The following is a 25,565-nucleotide window of genomic DNA, read 5'->3' as shown; positions in this document are numbered from 1 at the left end:
ACTGGGTAACAATCTTTGCCGGGGTGTGGGCCGAGGGGCCTCTTCCAAATGTAGTCACCCAAGACTCTCCTAGTCCTATGTTAGACGACATATCAGATGTTGTCATTGAGCATCCAGCCTGTGCCGTGACACAGGCAATGACAGCAACGTGTGATGCGCAGGGGGCTACCCAGGGCGCGGATGTTGAGACTGTTTGTATTAGTTTGGTTCTGGCTGCGAAATTACAGTCCATGTCGCAGACTGATTCGGTTAAAGAGCAGGACAGTGATCCGGCTTTAAAAGAGCTGTTAGAGACAGCTGTGCCATTTGAAAAAATAAACGAGACAAATGTTGTTGGCAAAAAAGCTATGACATGTGATCAATGTTCTCTCAAAAAAAAAATTCGGTCTGAGCAAACACTCAAACCTCCTGAGCAGACATCAGCAACTATTGAGCAACATATGTCACCTGCCGATTAACCGGTTAGTTGATAAGCGGCAGTTTGTAAAAAATCTGAGAATCTTAATTTCCCTCAATGTCTAACATAAAAATCTATACATTTTGCTGATACACAGAAATAATACAAAAAGGCATATTATATTCCTTAATCAAATATTTATTTGACCATACAGAGCAAAGTCCTTACTTTGGCTGGGTTGGCGGTGGCGGTGTGAGTCGTGTCACTAACTTTTGTCTTTTTAGGAGGCTGACTCGTCATTATTTTATTAAGTGAATTATCATGCGACTTCAAGGGTGACCATATTGTGATTTTTATTTTAAAGAGGACACTCTGCCTTCAGCCTCAAGATACTTAATGATACTCAAAGTTTACTCAAAGATGCCTTATAATTTTAATATTTAAAATATGCCTCCTCTGTATGGATATAAAATTGTTTATATTATTTTATATAACAAAATAATATCTCTCTATAACCAAAGTTACTCAACATGCTGTATTATGCCTAAAGTAATCTATCTGACAAATCTCAAGAAAATAACTAAATCAACCTATGACAAAATATATTTTCAAGTCTTACTGGACAAAATAAATAACAAGAAAAATATGAAGTGATGTTCTAAATAATACCTCTTCTGTATTAGAAAATCCAGCTTTAAAGGGGAACTATCTTATAAATGGCCTTTTTGAGTGTTTAGCATTGTTTCCTAGCTATGTGAACTTATATTAATATGATCTATGTCTCTAATTCTCATATTGGCGCATTCTTCCAATTCTCCTCTCACAATATTCACCCTCACTGAACTGAGTCATTTGAAAATGTGATGATTTGTGATGTCAGAGAGACACCGCTGCATGATAATGTGGCTGTGTGGCATCAGGTACATGATGAGCTGCACACAGTGGCTGGAGCCAGGCTCAAAACGGCTCGAGATCTTGAGGTAGAAAAATGCTGTTTTTGAGGACTTGATTAGAAATACAAAACAATGAATAAAAAAATATATATATTACAGAGGTGTTCCATAGACTCACAGGAATTGTGTAAAAGTGCCCAAATAGTGTAAGAAATAGTAAAATAGTTCCCCTTTAAAAAATACATCTTTGTATCTTTTCAATGTAATGTAAATTATAAAACAGTAACCTCACAAAGATACTAATTTAAAAGTCCACTATGCAGTTTTGGATTTGTTAACATTTGCATAACTTGCAATTAGTGTACAAAACTAATTTATTACACACATAATCCTTAGAATGATTGTATCATAAGCATCTTATCAAACCAAAACATCATTTTGAGGCATCAAAATAGTTTTAGATTATTTTCTTTCTCTCTCTGTATAGCTGCAATCAATTCGGTCAACTTTGCCATCAAACCCTCACCTTGCATAGCTTTATTTGTAATGTTTTTCTGTGTCCATGTGAGCTTTGAGATCGCCAGCACCTTTATTAGACACAGAAACATATGGTCAAGCTTTGCACGCGTTGCACTCCGCTTCCAATTAGTCTCGACGGGACGGAATATTGGGAAATGTCTCTGCAGTTCATCTGTAATGTACATTTTCGCTTTGGCATTGTGAGCAGAATCAATGCTGGTCGGATCTGCCCGCTTCCTCATATGTTGTGTGTGTGAGCGCAGTAGCGACGCCCACAAAGCACTTCTCTGGGTAACGTCACACGCAACAGGGTACCGTAGTATTCGGTGCAACGCGCCAGTCAATTTAACTATATGCATATATTACACAAACGTTTCTGTGCGCGGGAGCGTTTTGCCATGTGCGCGCGTGCGCACAGGCGCACGTTAGAGGGAACATTGCATGTGATCATGTGAACCTCGTAAGGCCCACCAACTTTTGCCCATCTAAAGGGAGGGGGAAATAGGGAATATAACAATGTTTCTCTCTGTTCCACTTCTCCAGTAGCCATTCCTGAGGAGGGACTGCCATTGCTCCTATTGGCTTCCAGCGAGGTAGCCCAGGAGATCACAGGGTTATGCCCTAATTTAAATAGGTTTGGTCAGAAAGTTGGTGGTCCCATGACTATTCAGAGTGAGATGGTTGGGAAGGAGAAAATTAAAACTGGAAGAAAGAGAAAGAAAAGGAGAACTGGAAAGAGAAAGAGAAAAAAAAGAAGGGCGTGGTTGACCATTTAAAACCCTTGTGGCTTCCTAAGGATTTTGACACTCACTGGGCTTAAGAGATGAAATGATACATCATGTTTAAAGCCATATAATTTTAACTGTTTACTATTTTTTTTTTTAATTCCCCATGATTAACATTAATAGCCTAATCTCAAGATATCTGTAACAAATTACAAATATTTCCGAATTTTAACTACTTATATTCGTGTTTGTTTGATACCAAGTCTGTTTTTATTGAAAAAAATCATATTCATATCAATATTCATCATATTTCTATACATTTTAGACACCATATTACAGCGTGTGAAAAATGGACAACATTCCTGTGAATAAGAATCTGCCATTATAAAAAAGAAAGGTTGACTATTTCGGTCAGAAATAGCGGTCAGAAATAGCCGTTAGTAAGCGTTAATAAGCACCGGTTAGTACTAATCTATTACTAAAAGGTATGTATTGTTTTTTTTGCATGCCTGGTGTAATTATTCTGTTTATTTATCGATATATGATGTGAAAATTAGAAATTAGAGATAAAAAAAAAAAATTTAGACTTGCGGTTTTTGGCGGTTTTATTGCGGTTTTATTAACATGGAAGTGGATGGGATGAAAAGTGACGCTAGGGATACTGGAGGTACCTAAATGACAAACTTTTTTTTTAGAGCGTTTCAAATCATAATCTTTTGACATAATGAAAATATATGTAAAATGAAGATATGGCCCCAATTTCATGAAATAATAATAAACACAGACACCGCTGTGCTCACACACAAAGTCAAGAAAGTAGAAAAATTGTAGAAATCATGACCAGGAAGCCACAAGGGTTAAGTTTAAATGGTAGAGTGACCTGATAGGGTTGACTCCATTGGTGTTGAAGTACATATCATCATTTTAACATCCTGTGTTCTTCTCGTCTCATTTGTTCCCCAATCCCTTCTGTCTCTTACCCTCTTAATTAGCTTCTTAGGGTCCACGTTTTCTGAGAGCGGAAGCAATAGGGTGGGGGGAAAGGGTGACCGGTCAGCAGGGGTGTTGGAGAAGGTGTGCCTAAAATTGTGTTGCTTTGTTTGTGATATTGATGTTGTTTATTTGTATATACCAGGAATATCTGGGAAGGGTATAAACAATTTTGATTTGAATTTAGAGGGAGAAAATAAAGAGTTCCAATGTTTTTACATTGTAGAGTTGTGGCTATGAGGTTTATTTTTAACAAGTGACTCTTAGTTTGCTGTATTTTGTTTAGGTTCTAAAAATGTTTAATCTCTTGCCCCTCGAACCAATTTGATTGTGTTTCATTGTGTGGTGTATTATCCCTTTACATGTTGGCCTTAATTCTTTGACTGCTGTATAAGAATAGGGCTAATTTTGATAATGCACAAAGAGGCCGGAACCCTTAACCAATAGGATAATGTAGAATTCCCTATTTGGGGTATCCTTGATAGTTTCGTTGAAAACACCATTTAGCTCTGTAGGAAAATATCCCTTTTTTGGCAAATGTTTTTGATTATAGACATTTGTATTTTGAAATTTGTATTGGTATGTTCTGTTATCTAATGTGTAACCCTTGTTTTGTCTGTTCCCTAATCCCTACTGTCTCCTGCTCTCTTAAATTGCTTCCTATGGCCCTATGTTGCAGAGAGCGGAGGCAGGATGGTGAGGGGAATGGATGAAAAGGTTTAACAGGTTTTGATTTGTATTAGAACAACTGTTGAAAAAAATATTATTGTTACATTTGGGTTTGGGTTAGCTTGTTTGTAAAATAAAATGTGATTTGTTAATAGGGTAGAACTAGGGATGTCCGATATTATCGGCCTACCGATATTATCGGCCGATATTGGCATGTGATATCGAAAATTATCGGTATTACATTTTTATTTTTATTTTTTTACATTTATTTAACCTTTATTTACTCAGGCAAGCAAGTAAGAACAAATTCAAATTTTATGTATTGTCAAAAGTATGCATAATGTTGTGTTAATACCACGATAAGAGATATGTAATGTTAATTACCTGAAATTATTCCATTTTTGGGGGGGGGGGGGGGGGGGGGGGGGTGAAACCCTGCATATATCGGTATCGGTTGATATCAGTATCGGAAATTAAGAGTTGGACAATATCGGTATATCGGTAAAAAAGCCAACATCGAACATCCCTAGGTAGAACCCTTTTCTTTAGGGGGAGGGTGTGACGACCCCCACTTTACCTGCAATGGGAGTGTCTTCTGACTCAAAGAGCATGGTAGAGTGGGTAGGTCGTTACCCCAATTTGAAGCACCTGTGCAGTGCAGAGAGCTGCCTGCAGCACCATTATATATGTTCCCCTGTCTAATCCCTTCTGTCTGCTTTCCCATCGCCCATGACAGGTTGTATCAACACCAACTTTGGATCCTTTGAGAATTCTGTTTTTTATGTCAATTATTGTTTGTTTAGACAGGATCAAATAAATTATTTTGTTAACTTGGTATCACGTGTGGACTCCCTATTTGTCAGAAACCACCTGTTTGTGACACTATAGTGGTCCTATAGTGTTCCAGTGTTCCTATAGTGGTCCTATAGTGGTCCTATAGTGTTCCAGTGTTCCTATAGTGTTCCCACAGTGGTCCTATAGTGTTCCAGTGTTCCTATAGTGGTCCTATAGTGGTCCTATAGTGTTCCAGTGTTCCTATAGTGGTCCTATAGTGTTCCCACAGTGGTCCTATAGTGTTCCTACAGTGGTACTATAGTGTTCCTATAGTATAGTGGTCCTATAGTGGTCCTATAGTGTTCCCACAGTGGTCCTATAGTGTTCCTACAGTGGTACTATAGTGTTCCTATAGTATAGTGGTCCTATAGTGGTCATATAGTGTTCCTACAGTGGTCCTATAGTGTTCTCCTATAGTGGTCCTATAGTGTTCCCACAGTGGTCATATAGTGTGCCTACAGTGGTACTATAGTGTTCCTATAGTATAGTGGTCCTATAGTGGTCATATAGTGTTCCTATAGTGAAGTGGTCCTATAGTGGTCCTATAGTGGTCATATAGTGTTCCTACAGTGGTCCTACAGTGGTCCTATAGTGCTGAGCAAGGACACTTCGACACGCTGCCCGGGAGGAGCGGGAATCGAATTAGCAGACGACTGCTCTACCTCCCGAGCCACTGTCTCCCACGCGGGTGCATCTGCTCCCCCCCAACTCCAACGTTTACCAGACAAGTTGATACGTAATAATGAAGTATGTAATTGTGTAATTCTTTCAATAAAAAGGAAACGACACAGAGCCGCTTGCCCAACGCTGCCTGGCGCATTATTATACTGTATGAGAACTAGGGATGCAATTATGACGTCATCCCGATAAACCTGATAAAATTATTGATAGCTCCGATAATTTTTATTTTCTTTATTTATTCTTTTACACGAAAATGTGGTTATTTGAAGGCTGAGGTAGGTAGATACAATTTTTAGAGACTAAAGTACCGAAAAAAGGTACCGTTGGGTACCGATATCGATTCACAGGTACCTCGATTCACAGGTACCGATACCGGTACCGTATCGGTTCAAATGTGAACGGTACCCATCCCTACTGACAAAGCACAATACCTGTTGGTTTTTAGTTCACTCATTGTTCAGGGAAACACATTGTTAATGACATTGACGGATTGTGAATATTGTGATTAACTCAAATTATATTTATTTGGAAAAATAAATATAGTCACTTTATTTGAAGAGTCAAAACTGTTCTCTTGGCTTTGTTTTGTTCATAGTAGTAACGCTCATGTCATGATAAATCTGGTTAGGTCAACACTACAGGAATATACATAAAAAAAAATTATTATAATACAATAAATATATATATATATATCGGTTATCGGTATCGACCTTGAGGAGCAGAAAGTTATCGATATTGATATCGGGGTCAAAAAATCTATATCGTGCACCCCTAATGATCCAGACAGCGCGTGGCCGGCTCATTATTGGCTAATTGGCCCGAATCAGCGCTGGATCTCATCAGCAGCGTGTAGCGTCTCACCGCATTACCACGGCGGCTCGCAGTGACACGGCGACGATAGCAGACGCAACAGGCTGGTGGGGATTGAACTCGGGCTATGGGCTGTGTGGGTCGGTGGATGCGCGCCATTGTGCTGCAGATTATCCAAGTCTATGTACATTATTCATAGTATTCCCATTCCCATGAATTCACAATGTAAGGGATAATGTATAGCTACGATGTCATTGTCGCAAAATAATTGACCGACACTGTGTTCTAAATGCAGTGAAGGTCAATTATTTTGCAACAATGACCGAGTATAGCTATACATTATCCCGCTTATTACAGGGCTAACTTACTAATATACGTAATTCATTTTACACCATCGACAAGACGAGATCAAATGCAGACGCAGTTGTTCTGTTGCTCCTCTGTCATCGGCAGACGGCAGGTGTGTGGTCTGATTGCACCTGATGTAGTGCAGATGTGCATATGCTGAGCTTAGCTTTCGTGACTGCGATCAAAATGCTTGATTGTGATTGGTCAATAGCGTTCTGTTGCCCCTAACAGCGGTCATTATTGCGCGTTGCCCATAGCAGCGGTGAATTATCGAGAAATAATTGACCGCTGCTATGGGCAACAGAGCGCTATTGACCAATCACAATCAAGCATTTTGGCGAATGTTAAAACGCCATGTAATAAATAATAATAATGCAGGACTTCGGAAGTCTTTATTTGGCATGCAAACGACACACACATGCGATGGGCGGCACACACACACACAGGAACACACACATGCAATTTTCTTGTGTCGCCTAATGCGATTGAGTTGCACTTGACCCATCCCGTCATTCTTCCCCCCATGGGCAGCCGGGAGCAGATAGGGTGTCGACGTGAGCCGCGCCCCGGGGACCAATCCAAGTGCTCCTGCCCGTCTTCGTCAAGGACGCCACAGCGTTAGCGATCTGTTGTGCATGTTTTTCCATTGGGTTTATCTTATTTGGGGGGAAACCCTTGCGAGCACAGGGAGAACATGAAACTGTGAGGGCTGTGTGTGTGTGTGTGTGGGTCATGAGCAGATAACAGGGACTCTTAAAGTTATCCATGAAACGGACAACCACTAGACTGCTTACGCAGATATTTAGAAGATTAATTACTAATTACTCTATTATATTCTACTCTGTTTCCCAGAAGAAGCAGACCAGACCAGAGGAGAAGTGGCTTCTGCTGACTTTGGATAACTTTATTTATTGTTTAATCTTTTTGAGGAGCAGAGAGTAAACAAGTGACTATTTTCTGATGTGCAGTGTGCACACAGACTAACAGAAAGGACTAAGAGCTAAGAGCCTATAAGACCAGACCAGAGGAGAAGAGCTGCCATTGGATTATTTTATTTAATATTTTATTTATTTTTTGAGGAACAGAGGAGTAAACAAGTTACTCTTTTCTGATGTGCAGTGTTATGATGTGCAGTGTTCTGATGTGCAGTGTGCACACAGACTAACAGAAAGGACTAAGTAAGAACTAAGACCAGACCAGAGGAGAAGAGGAAGTTCCAAGTCAGTCAGAAGATCCTTAGGAACTTCTACTCATGCACAATAGAGAGCATCCTGACTGGCAACATCACCTCCTGGTTTGGGAATAGCACTGCACAAGACCGTAGCAGACTACAAAGAGTGACACGTTCAGCCGAACGCACAATTGGAGGGGGGCTTCCCACCCTCCAGAACATTTACAACAAGCGGTGAAAGGGGAAGGCTAAGAGAATTATTAAGGACTCGAGCCACCCGAACAACTGCCTCTTTGAACTGCTGCGGTCAGGCAAGCGATACCGGAGTCTTAAGGCGAGCACAGAAAGACTCAGAAGAAGCTTCTATCCCCAGGCCATCAGGCTGCTAAACGAACAATAAACACTATGCAACAACCATCAAATGCACACAGCACACACACCCACACGCACACACTCACTTAAACAAACAATACACTGCAGCACCCACTCTCCACACTTTAGATCACACAAACACACTTTATATTTATTGATAAAGGATTTGCACTACAACTCGTACACCTACTGTAAATTGTACCTAAATTGCACCTCATCCTATTTCTGCCTTGCACTATATAGTATTGTATATTAGTACACTACACAGTATTGTATATTATATGGTAACTCAGTTACGTCTATTCTGCATCGAACATTGTACATATGTCTATACTGAACACTGTGACCTCATTTTTTTTTACTTCTAATTTACATGCTATACTATGTTATTTTATCTCATACTTATCTTGTCTTGCACAGTCTCTGGAGCGTAACAGTAAGAAGCATTTTGTATAAAAGTATTCTGTACTTCTGTATGACAACTATTAAAGAAACTTGAAACTTGAAACTTGAGCTGCCTTTGGATTATTCTATTTATTATTTTATTATTTTTTGAGGAACAGAGGAGTAAACAAGTGACTCTTTTCTGATGTGCAGTGTTCTGATGTGCAGGTGTTCTGATGTGCAGTGTTCTGATGTGCAGGTGTTCTGATGTGCAGTGTGCACACAGACTAACAGAAAGGACTAAGTAAGAACTAAGACCAGACCAGAGGAGAAGAGCTGCCTTTGGATTATTCTATTTATTAATTTTTGAGGAACAGAGGAGTAAACAAGTGAGTCACTTGTTTACTCATCTGTTCATCAAAAAATTATAAAATAATAAATACAATAATCCAAAGGCAGCTCTTCTCCTTTGGTCTGGTCTTAGCTCTTACTTAGTCCTTTCTGTTAGTCTATGTGCACACTGCACATCAGAAAACCTGCACATCAGAACACTGCACATCAGAACACTGCACATCAGAAAAGAGTCACTTGAAGTGACTATTTTCTGATGTGCAGTGTTCTGATGTGCAGGTGTTCTGATGTGCAGTGTGCACACAGACTAACAGAAAGGACTAAGTAAGAGCTAAGACCAGACCAGAGGAGAAGAGCTGCCTTTGGATAATTTTATTTATAATTTTTTGAGGAACAGAGGAGTAAACAAGTGACTATTTTCTGATGTGCAGTGTTCTGATGTGCAGTGTTCTGATGTGCAGTGTTCTGATGTGCAGGTGTTCTGATGTGCAGTGTGCACACCGCCTAACAGAAAGGACTAAGTTAGAACTAAGACCAGACCAGAGGAGAAGAGCTGCCTTTGGATTATTGTATTTATTATTTTTTGATGAACAGAGGAGTAAACAAGTGACTCTGAGGAGAACATGAAACTGTGAGGGCTGTGTGTGTGTGTGTGTGGGTCATGAGCAGATAACAGGGACTCTTAAAGTTATCCGTGAAACGGACAACCACTAGACTGCTTACGCAGATATTTAGAAGATTAATTACTAATTACTCTATTATATTCTACTCTGTTTCCCAGAAGAAGCAGACCAGACCAGAGGAGAAGTGGCTTCTGCTGACTTTGGATAACTTTATTTATTCTTTAATCTTTTTGAGGAGCAGAGAGTAAACAAGTGACTATTTTCTGATGTGCAGTGTGCACACAGACTAACAGAAAGGACTAAGAGCTAAGAGCCTATAAAACCAGACCAGAGGAGAAGAGCTGCCATTGGATTATTTTATTTAATATATATATATATTTTTTTTGAGGAACAGAGGAGTAAACAAGTTACTCTTTTCTGATGTGCAGTGTTATGATGTGCAGTGTTCTGATGTGCAGTGTGCACACAGACTAACATAAATGACTAAGTAAGAACTAAGACCAGACCAGAGGAGAAGAGCTGCCTTTGGATTATTCTATTTATTATTTTATTATTTTTTGAGGAACAGAGGAGTAAACAAGTGACTCTTTTCTGATGTGCAGTGTTCTGATGTGCAGGTGTTCTGATGTGCAGTGTTCTGATGTGCAGGTGTTCTGATGTGCAGGTGTTCTGATGTGCAGTGTGCACACAGCCTAACAGAAAGGACTAAGTAAGAACTAAGACCAGACCAGAGGAGAAGAGCTGCCTTTGGATTATTCTATTTATTATTTTTTGAGGAACAGAGGAGTAAACAAGTGACTATTTTCTGATGTGCAGTGTTCTGATGTGCAGGTGTTCTGATGTGCAGTGTGCACACAGACTACCAGAAAGGACTAAGTAAGAACTAAGACCAGACCAGAGGAGAAGAGCTGCCTTTGGATTATTCTATTTCTAATTTTTTGAGGAACAGAGGAGTAAACAAGTGACTATTTTCTGATGTGCAGTGTTCTGATGTGCAGTGTTCTGATGTGCAGGTGTTCTTATGTGCAGTGTGCACACAGACTAACAGAAAGGACTAAGTAAGAGCTAAGACCAGACCAGAGGAGTCTGGAAACAAGTGACTTTTTTCTGATGTGTATCTGAATAACAGAAAGGAGGAATGAAGCAGAGGGCAAGGTGAGAGGTTTAGAGAGAGAGAGAGAGAGAGAGAGAGAGAGAGAGAGGGAGAGAGAAGAGGGAGGGAGGACGTTGCTCTGTATCGTCAATCAGGGTTCAAAATTAACGGGGGCTTGGGGCATAATGCCCTTGAAAATTGACAAAATGCCCTCGAAAATCAGTTAAGGGGGGCACAAAATGCCCCCGACAGTTGACTAATTATATATATATATTTATCCGGTAATGGAGCGTCTGTGTATCGTATGGTTCAGATGACGCGCAAATAAAAAAAATCATTTGGCGGAGCCGGGAGAGGTGAGCACTGGCTGCAGCAGCAGCAGCACTGCAGCCATGGGTGCTAGTCAGTTTGTGTACAAATGGCACGCACAATCTAAATCAATCTTCATTACGACTTTAAAAACATAGCCATTAACATTACATAGGCATACACACATCTTGCCATAGCGTTAGCAGTTTGTACAATACAACGCACGTTTTAACTATGGTAGCACTAGCCCCAGCTAATACAGTCAATGAAATGTTATCATATCTACAAGCTAGCAGAGGAGGGAATGAGAGTCTGAGAGGCGGGGTGTTTAAAGACAATGATAGGCGTTTATTCAACATCCAAGAAGGCTAACATACAACTGTGTTTTACTAACTCCAACCGGGACTGTTACGTTCTGGACACCGACCTCGGTCGGTGACCACCCACATTCCTGGCATATGTCACTGGGCTTGTCACCTGTCATTTCCCTGTCAATTAGTGCTGTCACTTAGGGGTGGTTCCTGATTGGCTGTTACGGGGGTGTGTGTGGAATGTTGGTATTTGGCCTCTATTTAACATACCTCTCTTCTGCTTGTCCATTGTCAGGTCTTCACTAATTGCGTTCGGGGATAACGCGGACGGTTCTACTGTGGACCTCCAATAAGCTCCCATTTACCTTATCTTACACTTGTGCTTTTAGCACTTGTTCTCTCTTAGAATTTACTCTGTGTTCTTACTATTAAAGTCGAACCTGTTCAAGAGTAAACACTCTCTGTCTCTGTGATTGCCTTCAACCATTGGAATTCACCTACCTGCATTCTGACAGAAGACCTGACCATCAGAATTCCATGGAGGCCATCATGGAGATGCTCCGGACGCAGGGAGCAGCCCAGACACGGATGGAGGAACATCAGCAGCTGGTCAGCGCCGAGTTAATCCGACTCAATGGGGTCGTCGGATCATCCCAAGCGGTGGCGCAGTCGGCGTTGGCCACAGCTCGACAAGCCCAAGAAGGAGTGGCTGGTGTGCAGTCGGCGGCGGGGGAAGCAGCGCTCCACGCAGAGGAAAGTCGGGGGGGGTTCGGGGTCCAGGAGCGGTCCCGCGAACCACATCTGCAGGCGCCCGCTCGCTATGACGGATCACCGGATGGTTGTCGGGAATTCATCACCCAGTGTCTACTCGTTTTCCGGCTGCAACCACGATCATTTCCATCGGAGACAGCGCAGGTAGCGTATATTATCACACTGCTCACCGGCGAAGCTCTCTCCTGGGCTACGGCGGAATTAGAGGCAGGGGCGATAATCTGCGACAGTCTGGACGCCTTTACCCGGGAATTGAGAAGAGTATTCGATACTTCCCGGGTACTCTCGATCTTCGAGGCTGGTGGTCGTCTTCTCGACTGCCGGCAGGGCCTCCGCACTGTCGCAGCTTATGCTATCAAGTTTCGGATCTTGGCTCGGGAGACAGCTTGGGCGGAGAACGTCAGCGTGGTTCTGTTCGTCAGGGGACTCTCAGCGCGGATGCGAGATGCTCTCTCCGCGCGTGAGATCCCCGAGAAGCTGGAAGTGCTGATCAACACCACCATCAAGATGGATAATCGGCACCGGGAGAGGGAGAAGGAGCATGTCAACAACACCCAGCCCCAGGTATGTTTTCCTTCTTCTCCTGGTGTTGATAATTCCATGCATTACACGAGTGGGCCACTGGGTGATGAATCCATGCAGCTTGGAGCGCTGTCGCTCTCGGACGACGAGAGGCAGCGCTTCATCAAAGAGCGACGCTGCTTCCGGTGCGGCCGCACCGGTCACCGCTTCGGCAGCTGTCGGGTCCAGGCTGTATCGGCTCGGCGCCAATCGGGGATGGAAGGTGCGCCGTCGGGCCTCGAGAGGGCGCCAGCAGGTGGGCTCATTCCTGCCAAAACCACGGATTCTCGCACATTTTTTGAGGTGGCGATCAACTGTGGGGGTGACATTAGGGGAACTAAGGCTCTCATTGACTCAGGGGCGGCGGTGAAGGAGTGGGGAACCCCGGTGGAGGACTTAGGGGTTCCCTTACCAGTCTATGCCCTGGACGGTCGGCCCCTGGGCAGTGGGAGCGTCACCCAGCGCACAGTTCCCTTACACATCCGGGTGGAGGGTGGGGAGTGGGAATGGGTTACTTTTTTTGTCATCTTTTCCCCCTATTCTGTCATGGTGTTGGGTCATCCCTGGTTGTCGTCATGTGTTCGTGTCATTAATTGGAGCACGGGCGAACTCTCAACGGCGGCCGACGTCAAGTCGATCGTCAGCGGGAGTTTGCCCAAACCCTTGTCTCCCCCCCCCCTCTTCTCTTTTGTCTCCTCCCTCTTTCTCCAGGATGGTGGGGAGCGTGGCAGATTCTGATCTACCCTCTAATCCCGATTTAATAGGGGTGCCTGAGATCTATTGGGACCTGGCGGACGTTTTTAGCAAGACGCGTGCTAAAGCACTTCCGCCTCATAGATCATACGACTGTCCCATTAATCTTCTACCCGGTACCTCCCCGCCTCGCGGGGGAATGTTCTCTCTCTCACGCCCCGAAACCTTGGCCATGAACACCTACATAGAGGAGGCATTGCTTGCGGGGCACATACGCCCTTCCACTTCCCCTGCCGGCGCTGGCTTCTTTTTTGTTGATAAAAAGGATGGGGATCAGCGCCCATGCATTGATTATAGGGGATTGAATGACGTTTCCATCAAGAACCGATATCCGTTACCCCTCATGGACACGGCCTTTGAGTGCTTACAGGGGGCACAGGTCTTTTCTAAACTTGACTTACGTAATGCATACAACCTGGTCAGGATTAGAGAGGGAGACGAGTGGAAGACTGCATTTAACACACCCAATGGGCACTATGAGTATTTGGTCATGCCCTTTGGTTTGGCTAATGCTCCGGCAGTCTTCCAAGCCCTGGTTAACGACGTGCTGCGAGACTTGATTGGGGTGTCGGTGTTTGTCTACTTAGATGATATCCTGATTTTTTCTCGCGATATGGTGCAACACCAAATGCACGTTCGGGAGGTGCTAGACCGTCTCCTCAAGCATCAACTATTCGTTAAGGCTGAGAAGTGTGTGTTTCACACGGACACCGTGTCCTTCCTGGGCTTTGTGTTGACGAAGGGCGATCTGCGCATGGATCCAGCCAAGGTGAGTGCAGTTTTGGACTGGCCACGGCCTTCGTCGCTCAAGGGGTTACAATGGTTTTTGGGCTTTGCAAATTTTTACAGGCGCTTTATTTGCAATTTTAGCGCCTTAGCCAATCCCTTAACAGCTCTCACTAAGGCCTCTCTCCCTGGCTTTGAATGGTCGCCTAGGGCTGAGTCGGCCTTCTGCGATCTTAAACGTCGTTTTACATCCGCTCCTGTATTGATCCGCCATGACGCGGAGGTTCCGTTCATTGTGGAGGTGGATGCCTCTGACGTCGCGGTGGGGGGGGTGCTCTCTCAGAGATGCTTAAAGGATGGGAAAGTGCACCCGTGTGCTTTTTTTTCTCGCCGTCTGTCACGATCAAATTGGCACTGGAGGAGTGGAGACATTGGTTGGAGGGGGCGGCACATCCTTTCATTATTTGGACTGACCATAAGAACTTGGCTTACATCCAAGGGGCTAAACGCCATAACGCTCGCCAGGCCAGGTGGACGTTGTTCTTCACACGATTTCGATATACCATCTCCTATAGACCCGGCTCCAAGAATATCAAACCTGACGCGTTGTCGCGCCAGTTTGATCTTCCTGGGCGGGAGGAGCAGCCCCATCCCATTATTCCACCGGCCTTGATTTTGGCACCCGTGTCTTGGGGCATAGAGAAGGTGGTAAGGTCGGCGCTAACGCGGGAGCCCGATCCTGGTGGGGGTCCTCCGGGACGGTTGTATGTTCCCAAGGTGGCGCGCTCACGCTTGCTACAGTGGGCACATGCGTCATCCCTCACCAGCCACCCAGGGGCAACCAGGACCCTGGAATTTATCCGTAGGAGGTTCTGGTGGCCGACAGTGGAGGGGGATACGCGTTCCTTTGTGGCGGCCTGTCCGGTGTGCGCACGTAGTAAGACCTCTCGACGGGCACCGGCGGGTCTCCTCCGACCACTTCCTATTCCTAAACGACCCTGGTCACACATATCTCTGGACTTTATTTCTGGTCTTCCCCTTTCGGACTGGTTCACCACCATTTTGGTGGTGGTGGATCGGTTCTCTAAGGCGGCTCACTTTGTCCCTCTCCCCAAGCTTCCTTCGGCCCGGGAGACTGCTGATTTAATTATACAGCATGTCTTTCGGGTCCACGGGCTGCCAGTAGATATCGTGTCGGACCGGGGTCCTCAGTTCGCCTCCAGGTTCTGGAAGGCGTTTGCCGCCGGCCTCGGCGCCTCTGTCAGTCTGTCGTCTGGGTTCCATCCACAGTCGAACGGGCAGACGGAGAGGGTCAACCAGGATTTGGAGGGGGTCTTGAGGTGTTACGTTGCCGGTAGTCCGGCAACGTGGAGTAGGAGGTTGGCTTGGGCTGAGTACGCGCATAATACCCTTCTCTCCTCTTCTACCGGTATGTCTCCCTTTCAGTGCCAGTATGGTTTTCAACCTCCTCTGTTTCCCGAGCAGGAGCAGGAGGCGGAGGTGCCCTCGGCCCAGGCACATGTGGCTCGCTGTCGCAGGACGTGGAAACAGGTTCGGAAGGCGCTACAGAAGGTTTCGGTTAGTACCCAACGGCAGGCTAACCGTAAGCGTCGTCCGGCTCCAGTTTACCGTCCAGGGCAGCGGGTTTGGCTTTCCACCCGGGATCTCCCTCTCCGGGTGGAATCCAAGAAGCTGGCTCCTCGCTTTATAGGACCATTTAAAGTGATTCATCGGGTTAATCCAGTGGCTTACAAGCTACGACTTCCGAGCTCTATGAGGGTTCATCCGACGTTTCATGTGTCCCTGTTGAAGCCATTCCTCTCATCGCCCTTGGCCCCGCCACTGCCTGTGGTTCCTCCGCCCCGGTTTATTGGCGGTCAACCCATTTACACGGTGCGGAGGATACTGGGTTGTAGGCGGAGGGGTAGGGGGTTTCAGTTCTTGGTGGATTGGGAGGGGTACGGGATAGAAGAGCGTTCTTGGGTGCCTCAAAGGGATATTTTAGATCCCAGCCTGATCGTTGATTTCCGGCGGCTGAATCCCGAGGCTCCTAGGTGAACGTCTGGTGCCGTTCGTCGGGGGAGGGTACTGTTACGTTCTGGACACCGACCTCGGTCGGTGACCACCCACATTCCTGGCATATGTCACTGGGCTTGTCACCTGTCATTTCCCTGTCAATTAGTGCTGTCACTTAGGGGTGGTTCCTGATTGGCTGTCACGGGGGTGTGTGTGGAATGTTGGTATTTGGTCTCTATTTAACATACCTCTCTTCTGCTTGTCCATTGTCAGGTCTTCACTAATTGCGTTCGGGGATAACGCGGACGGTTCTACTGTGGACCTCCAATAAGCTCCCATTTACCTTATCTTACACTTGTGCTTTTAGCACTTGTTCTCTCTTAGAATTTACTCTGTGTTCTTACTATTAAAGTCGAACCTGTTCAAGAGTAAACACTCTCTGTCTCTGTGATTGCCTTCAACCATTGGAATTCACCTACCTGCATTCTGACACGGGACTATTGCCGCATTCGTGCTGCTTGTTGATGTTATGATGATCTCCTCCTAACGTTACCGGAGCTGAAGGTGCCACACGCTAAAATGTCCGTGGGGACCCGGCGCCAACCCATAGATAGTTCCAACTCAACGAATTACGTAATCCACCACAGTTGCACTCAATATGTTAGTCTAAATAAATGTAGAGATACATAATAATTTCAAGCAGAAAACGAATCTTTCCATTAAGAACTGACAATCAGGGAATTTAAACATGGTTGACATTGTTTTTTTGTGTTTATATTATAGAAAGGAAAGTCTAGTGTTGGCTGAGCATATTGTTTGTTTGCACTAAGTTAATACTTTGACAAATGTAGCCTATATTTTTCAGTCAGTTCGGTCTTTGTGTGCCAAACATTATTTAAGGCTGTAAACACTGTACCACAGGCTGTAACACTGTAAACCTTTTTATATATATATATATATAAATGAGAAGCATGTTTAGATTTGAGTGTTATTTTTTTTTTAATAAAAATTAACGTATATCGAACCGAACCGAAAACCGTGACCCCCAAAACCGTGATACGAACCGAACCGTCCAACCCAACCCTGGACACCTTCAAAACTGCTCTAAAAACACACCTCTTCACCAAGGCTTTTCCCCATCAGTTAGTTTAGATTAGATTAGGTCCATTATCCATTACCTTCCCTCATCCCCTTTCCCCCCCCTATTTCCCTAGCCCTTTTTTTCCTGATTGTGAAGCGACCTTGGGTTCTATGAAAGGCGCTATATAAATTTGATCGATTATTATTATTATTATTATTATTATTATTATTATTATTATTATTATTATTATTATTATTATTATTATTATTATTATTATTATTATTATTATTATTATTATTATTAGTGCTAATCAGATGTATGTACAGAGTTGTAATATTAATATGTACAGTGATACAGGTATAAAGACAGTATGGTCATAGTCATACTGGTCAGCAGCGTAACTAGTAAGACTAGGGATATGTAATTCAGATATGTATCAGTGCCAACTAAAGTAGCCTAAAAGCTGATATCATGAACACAAAGAAAAGCATACAGATTCTGACAAGTATAAATTATTTAATATGCTAAGCTCTTCACTGTGAGATTTGCATAATGAGGGCAACATTGCAAACTAGAATGTGTAACCATCCCACATGACTGAGCCACAATTTAGTTCTTTGTCTGGCAAGACACGCACGCACGCACACACACACACACACACACACACACACACACACACACACACACACACACACACACACACACACACACACACACACACACACACACACATATCCACAGAAACTGACAACGGTGAGTTCAGCGGAGATGTATCCTCTATGCTAATTAGCGTTGTTGTTGCTAGGCAGCAGGTATTGAGTGAAGTCCAGACACGGAGAAGACGTTGCCTCCTTCAAATCGGACATTATTTCACATTAGTGTCCAGACGTCATTAGTGGCGACGTGGAGGCTTGTTCCAGAACACCAGGCTCTCCCTCACTCCCTCGCTGCCCTCCTGTTTGTCCTATAGTGTGCTCTCATGCCGGGATATTTTTACCATACGGTTTGTGTCTTAATGCAGGTGAACTTCATATTCATGTGTGTGTGTGTTTGTGTGTGTGTGTGTGTGTGTGTGTGTGTGTGCGTGTGTGTGTGTGCGTGCGTGCGTGCGTGTGTGTGTGTGTGTGTGTGTGAAGGCTCTATATCGTGAGAGGTGTTTAATAAACATGAGTCATTCATTCATATTGATGAGCGCAGTGTCAAGCAAGCCTCCAACCCTTAGATTAGATTTACATTATAAACACACTCTCTCTCTCTCTGTCTCTATCTCTCTCTCTCCCTCTCTGTCTCTCTCTCTCTCTATCTGTCTGTCTCTCTCTCTCTGTCTCTCTCTCTGTCTCTCTGTCATCTCCCTCACTCTTTTTGATTCCCATACATCCCACCTCTCTCTCTGTGTTTCTCTCTCTTTCTCTCTCTCTCTGTATTTCTCTCTCTTTCACGCTCTCTCATACCCCTCCAGCTCTCTTTCGTTCTGTCATACCTCTCTCTCTCTCTCTCTCCCTCTCTCTCTATCACACACACACACGCACAAAAACACGATCCTCCATCTCACTCTCTCTCTCTCCCCATCTCTCTCTACCATACCCTTCACTCAGAATCTTAAGGGACTCACCTCATCCTGCTCTCTTTGCTGTTTTCTCCTGCCTGCGACTCCTCCCTCTCTATTTCTCTGTCCTAGTTCATCCTGTTTCCCCCTTGAAACAACTTTATTCACCCAACCTCTTCCATTCTCCCTCTGCCTTTTCTCTCTGCTGTGACACATATAGACTGTTTCAGTGGAGTATTTTGTACAGTACGTTGTTGCTAGGCAACATATCCGACTTCGACGGCGGTTGCCTTCCTATAATAATAGTAATAATAATAATGCAGGACCTGTTCAGAGGTCTTTAATTGGCATGCAATTATCCTCAATGTTAGCGGTTAGCACACACGGTTAGCACACACACACACCGGACCACACACGCATGCATTGTTTTTTGTAGGATCGCCGATGCGATTCGTCTCTGTGCTTAACCCATCCCGTCGTCCTTCCCCCCAAGGGCAGCCGGGAGCAGACAGGTGTCGGCGAGGGCTGCGCCCAGGGACCAATCCAAGTGCTCCTGCCCGTCTTCATCAAGGAAGCCACAGCGTTAGCAATCTGTTGTTGTGCATGTTTTTCCATTGGGTTTATCTTATCGGGGAGGAAATCCTTGCGAGCACGGGGAGAACATGCAAACTCCACACAGAAAGGCCTGGGAGATACCCCACCTGGTTACCTGGCATCATGGAAACCTGGTCCCTGTCGGGTTTGCGGTGACGCTTGCTAATATCACAACAATGAACAAGATTATAACAGTTATTGCACGATTTTAGTTGAATACCACCCATTTTCTCTGTGTCGAAGTGCCAGATAACACTGGCTCGACGTCTCTTTCAGTCGAGATGTGATTTCAGTTGACACGGAAATGAGCTTGTCAGTTCTGGAATGTAAAGTTTGTTACGTTTACATTTCTTTCAGTCTCTGCAGCAGCCATACTCAACTGGTGGCCCGTCGTCAACTCTGGGGGGTGTTTTCTGTGATGAATTTGGCTGTGGGTGTTTTTGCTACGTCACCATTCCCACTCCTGCCCTCTAGCGGGCGAGCACTTTTTAAGGTGACAGTTCATGCCGCTTTGGGCAATGTTGTTATGGGCAATAAAGCTAGGTGCAGCCATGGTCTGCAGTACCTGCAAACATAGTGTACCGTGTGGTTAATATGCTACCGTGGTCCGGGATCACATACATAATATTTTCTACATATCTTTGTGACCCACCTGCAAAATGTAATTGAGTAAGGGACCCCCAGGGTTACACATGCTCCCCAGCAAAAAGAGGAATTACTGTAGAGCAGAAAAATAGGAATGCCAAAGAGATGAAGCTTCATTCTCATCAGTCGTTGGCTGCTCTCCCTCTCTCCTCTCCGAGCTGGCAGCCATGTCTGCTCATTTGCATACAATGTTTTCTGTTCAAATATTGCACCTATGAATGCCAAAATGCCTCACAGAGTATTGGCACAACTAAGATATTTGGAAAAGAGCCACAGAACAACCTTCTTTGTGCGGCTGTTTGGCTATAGATCTAGCAAACTGAATAGCAGCCGCGAGTCTCTGGAAGCTGCTTTTTATTTAAATGTTTTACTTATATATTTATTTTCATATTTTTTATTGATAGAATGAACGAAAGGCCTTGAAGGGAACTTCCACAGGAGTTCTGGAAATCACATCTAACAAAATATCTTCTATCTGATGGTAGTACGTCCCTCCTCTACCTGCCCCCCATCTCTGTCTCTCTCTCGTGCATAATATATATCAATGACCCAAAGGTGGATAACTGCAAATAATGTATTACATTATATATGCCAATACCGCCTCTCTCTCCTTCATATCTCTCTCCACTTTCCCCCTCTTTCTCCCTGTGTCTCTCCCTCCTCTCTGTCTCTGTGTCTCTTTCTCCTCTCTGCGTCTCTCTCTCCCTCCCCTCTCTCTATATCTCTCTCCCTCCGCTCTCTCTCTCTCCCTCCCCTCTCTCTCTTTCTCCTCTCTCTCTCTTTCTCCCGCCTTTCTATTGTAGACGTGTCCTCGCCCTTGATGGGCTCTTGTCATATAGATATGCACTCCCTCTCGCTCAGTTTCTTAGACAACACTTGACTTCAAGTAGAATGACTGGGGCGAATTCACAAAGAATGGATTGCGCGGTGCTAAAAGCACCCTTATCTGTTCCATCTTTGCAACCTATTCACTAATGATATTGCCCGGATGATATACTGGCACAAACACGCCCATAGGTGTGCAATTTGCTCCTGATTTGCTCCAGCGCAGTTGGCTCACGGAACAGCACCTGGCAGCACTATTAGCAGATATCAGGAAGGGGAAAAAATAAACCCGAAATGAGGCATAGACTGTATTTTTTACCATTTGTATTTATTTATTTCGTCATGTATTTAGTTTATTTCGTCATGTATAGAGCTTGCTTAATTAGTATTTTCATCACAGATTGCATCCTTTATTTTTGTCATTGCATTTGTTTGTCCCCACATAAATTATTTTGAGCAGACCTGTCCATGGTGCTGAATCTTTAGACAGAAGTTAGGCACTGTGCCAGTGAAAATATTTTCTCATTTAGGAATATTTATTTAGTGAGAAAGTTGTATTTAATGTTTAGTTAAGAGAATAGAACCCGCATTATCATATACACCAGAATACATTTTTCATTGACCGTGTTTCCAGTGTTACATTGTAAAAGAACATAAAAGCTAGCAAGAGAGTAACATTTATTATACATTTAAAAAAAAACGTATAAATCATTTTAATAATCGATTATGTTCTGTCACTGCATCGATGTAGAAGCATCCACGTCCGAATCGCGATGCATCTTAGAATCGAGAAATCCACACCCCTAGTTTACAACCTCACATTAAAGATGAGTCTCTCACTCCAAGCAGATTCAACAAACAGGAAAATTGGTACATACCGGTAGACACTAAATAAGAAATGAAATGCAGCCCTCTCCATCATTCCATGATGATGTTGATGAATAATTAAGAATACAGCCTTGTCCGTGTCCTTCCCGCGATGTGTACATGTGTGAGCATGAAAGTAAGACACCTACATTGGCGTTGAACTGTATTCAGGGGACAACGCTGCCCGATGATGAGGACATTTTCATTCTTCATCTTCATTCAGCCAGGAACACTGCACTGCACACACATTCACACACACATATACAGGCATATGATATGAATACATACACAAATGCATATGCACATGCAAACACACACACACACAAACACACACACACAAACACATATTTGAATGCCTTATTTGAATTCATACAAATATAAATATAAATTATTCATGCATTAGATTCAAATATTCCAGAGGTTCAGGATGGCTTACACACGCACGCACGCACACACACACACACACACACACACACACACACACACACACACACACACACACACACACACACACACACACACACACACACACACACACACACACACACACACACACACACACACACACACACACACACACACACACACACACACACACACACACACACACACACACACACACACACACACACACACACACACACACTACATATTACATTACCAATTGATGTGCGTTGGTTTGTCAATGTGTGTGTGTGTGTGTGTGTGTGTGTGTGTGTGTGTGTGTGTGTGTGTGTGTGTGTGTGTGAATGCCTCTCTGTGGTCCTTCTTTGTTGTAGGTAAAAATAGATGTATTCAACAACATATGCCAAGCCAACCCAACCCATCGTCCCATTTTCTCTCTGAATAAGTGGGTGAGTGAATACATAAATGAATAGGTGAAGCCTGTTGAAACATCACTCACCACCAGGGGCAGCAGCAGCAGCAGCAGGGTGAGCGGCAGTGGCTTCATGATGGCGGCAGACTTCATGTTGTTTGGAGACTCCTTCAGGAAGTGACGGGCAGACAGAGCGGGACGTGTGGGAAAATATCTCACCTCACCTTGGGATCTAAAGAACACACAGGATACATGGTATTATTAAAAGGATAGTCCGCATTTTTAAGAAGCCTGTCTGATTTGCAGGGGTGTAAAGTACTTGAGTAATTGTACTTCGTTACAATACTTTTTGGGGATTTGTACTTTACTCGAGGATTATTAGGTTTGTATACTTGTACTTTTACTCAATTACATTTCAGGGAAAAAAAACATACTGTTTACTCCTTACATTTAAAATGCAGACCTACAAAGTACAAAGTACACATTTTTACATTTGTTTCTTTGGCCGAACTAACGTTAACATTATTAATCCTGCGGCCGCACTTTATTTAAAAACAGCCAATCAAATCCCCATCAATGGAAAATGAACCCGCCCATACCCATGCTGATTGGTCCTTGTGCAAGACTAGAAAGCGGGGATCTTTGATTAAACACCTGCTATCAGAAGAATAGACAGTCAGAGTGACAAACTACAGAAGATGGCCACAAACGATAGTACGAGTGATGAAGAGGATGAAACAGAACATTTCATTTCCACGGAATAAAAAAAAAGGTTTTACTTTTACTTAAAGTACATTTAAAGGTAGTACTCCAGTGTGTTTTAGCCAGATACTCTGACTTTTACTTGAATAAGATTTTGAGACGGTACCCATACTTTCACTTAAGTATAATTTCTGGGTACTTTTTACACCCCTGCTGATTCCCCTGCTGGAAATGCATCTGAAAAAACTAAGACAAAAAAACACAGTTTTTGAGATATTGGAAATGGAAAAGGTTTTTAGAATTTGTTAGCATGAAGCTACACTAAGCATGCTAGTGGAAGTCAATGGGGAGGCACAGAAATCAACATTGCTCAGCAGCGGAATTTAGAATGTGACATGCCACCTCATTGACTTCCACTACTAGCACGCTTAGCTAAATACTAAAAACATGCATCAGATCAGATATATCTGGCTGATACCAGACTAATCTTTTTTTGTATCCACTTTTTCTCCCCATTTAATTTTTTTTTCTCCCATCCCAATTTCATATTTCCAATTCTTCCCTCCCCTGTCTTGAACGTTGCTAGACTATGCCTCCCACTGGTCGGCTGTAGTGATGATAGAAGCCTTGCATCACGTGTCCCCTCCGGTACACGAGGAGGCAGCCTGTCGCATCTTTTCACCGCAGCAGCTCGAACTCTCAGTGGCGAGGAGTAACGCGTGGGAGGCTCACGCTGCCCACGATACTTCCTGTTTCCGCCGCACCGGCGTCACCCAACCGACCTGTAGGAGTCGCTGTCCACAACGTCCAATCCCCACCCACCGGCTTTCCCACCCTTTAACACTGCCAATTGTGTTAGTATGACGGCCGGCCAAGCCGGTAGCAACGCCGAGAGCTGGGCTCGATACCAGCATCTCATGCGTTAGTGGCGAGCGCCTTGCCCACTGCGCCACTCAGCCGCCCTGATACCAGACTAATCTAACTAACCCTAGGGTACCATCGGTAGATATCGTTATCAAATAATTTGCCCAATAGGCCTACATGCATTTTTTATTGAAGGATGTCAGACGTCTCCAAAAAATTATTCAAACCTGATCATTTATACATAATGAACCTGAACTAATTATCAGAGTTCCAGTCCATAGAAGTAATGGACTGGTTCCAAGTTTAGCAAATGAGTAAAACGTAGTAGTATACGGTATATCATATGACCGAGTAACAAATGTGTATGTGTATATCGGACAAAGTGTCGCACAAATAACACATCACTTCCTGTTAACCTGTGAGCTGGTTCTCATCGACTATGTGTTGTGGCAGTGGACCCTGCTTTTCTGTGTCTCTCTGACAAACAGGGACACAGGCGTTACATGGTATTGATCAACTCGTCAATAGTGGCACAGTTGTCTCAATTAGGGGCTAAGATGGTATCAACAGCAGACAGGTTTAGTGAAGAGGTGGCAAGATGATACGAGCCAGAGGAGATGGAAACTTGTCATCACCTCTCTCTCTCTCGTGTGTGTGTGTGTGTGTGTGTGTGTGTGTGTGTGTGTGTGTGTGTGTGTGTGTGTGTGTGTGTGTGTGTGTGTGTGTGTGTGTGTGTGTGTGTGTGTGTGTGTGTGTGTGTGTGTGTGTGTGTGTGTGTGTGTGTGTGTGTGCGTGTGTTAATCAAAAATGTAATCTACCTACCTCGGTTGTAAAAAAAAAATCCAAAATGTATTATCTTTATTATTTATTTAGAACAATTTGTTAATATATATATAATATATAATATTGCAGCGAGCGTTGTCTGCATCTAGCTTTGTAAAGTGTAACAACACTTGCCATTGCCCCGACTGGTTTGTTGTTGAATCAAGTCAAATCCGGTAAGCGTGTATTGTGCGTGTGAACGTTGACGTGAACGTGCCGCACACTTCTTAGGTTTCGTTTCGCGGTAAACTAAACGTTGACATCATCGAACTATTATTTTTTTATTATTATTATTATAAAAAAAGTTTATACAGTACCGAAATGTGGCACCAGTGGATCTCACGTGAATCGGTACTCGGTCGGTAGTACCGACGTGATTCGGTCGGTACCCTTAAAAGTACCGGATTCGGTACCCATCCCTACTGCTCTGGGCTTTGTTATTATTTATTGTGCCTAAAAACAAATACAACTTTAAGTAGACGTATTTGATGACGT

At 43.8% G+C, this 25,565-nt stretch overlaps 1 protein-coding gene across 1 annotated transcript in view; it reads right to left on the bottom strand.

Moving 5' to 3' along the window:
* Positions 1 to 22,835, bottom strand: part of adcyap1r1b (adenylate cyclase activating polypeptide 1b (pituitary) receptor type I) — a gene marked incomplete at both ends in the record, with an annotated part of 69,428 nt that extends 46,593 nt beyond the window's left edge. The window contains one exon of the mRNA XM_084308375.1: positions 22,770 to 22,835. Within this exon, the coding sequence (XP_084164501.1) occupies positions 22,770 to 22,835 (66 nt within the window). The remainder of the gene's footprint in view (positions 1 to 22,769) is intronic.
* Positions 22,836 to 25,565: the final 2,730 nt, after the last annotated feature.

Source organism: Notolepis coatsorum (assembly GCF_963971535.1).
Source record: "Notolepis coatsorum genome assembly, chromosome: 2".
Lineage (NCBI taxonomy): Eukaryota > Metazoa > Chordata > Actinopteri > Aulopiformes > Paralepididae > Notolepis > Notolepis coatsorum.
This window is presented reverse-complemented; position numbering and strand designations above follow the sequence as displayed.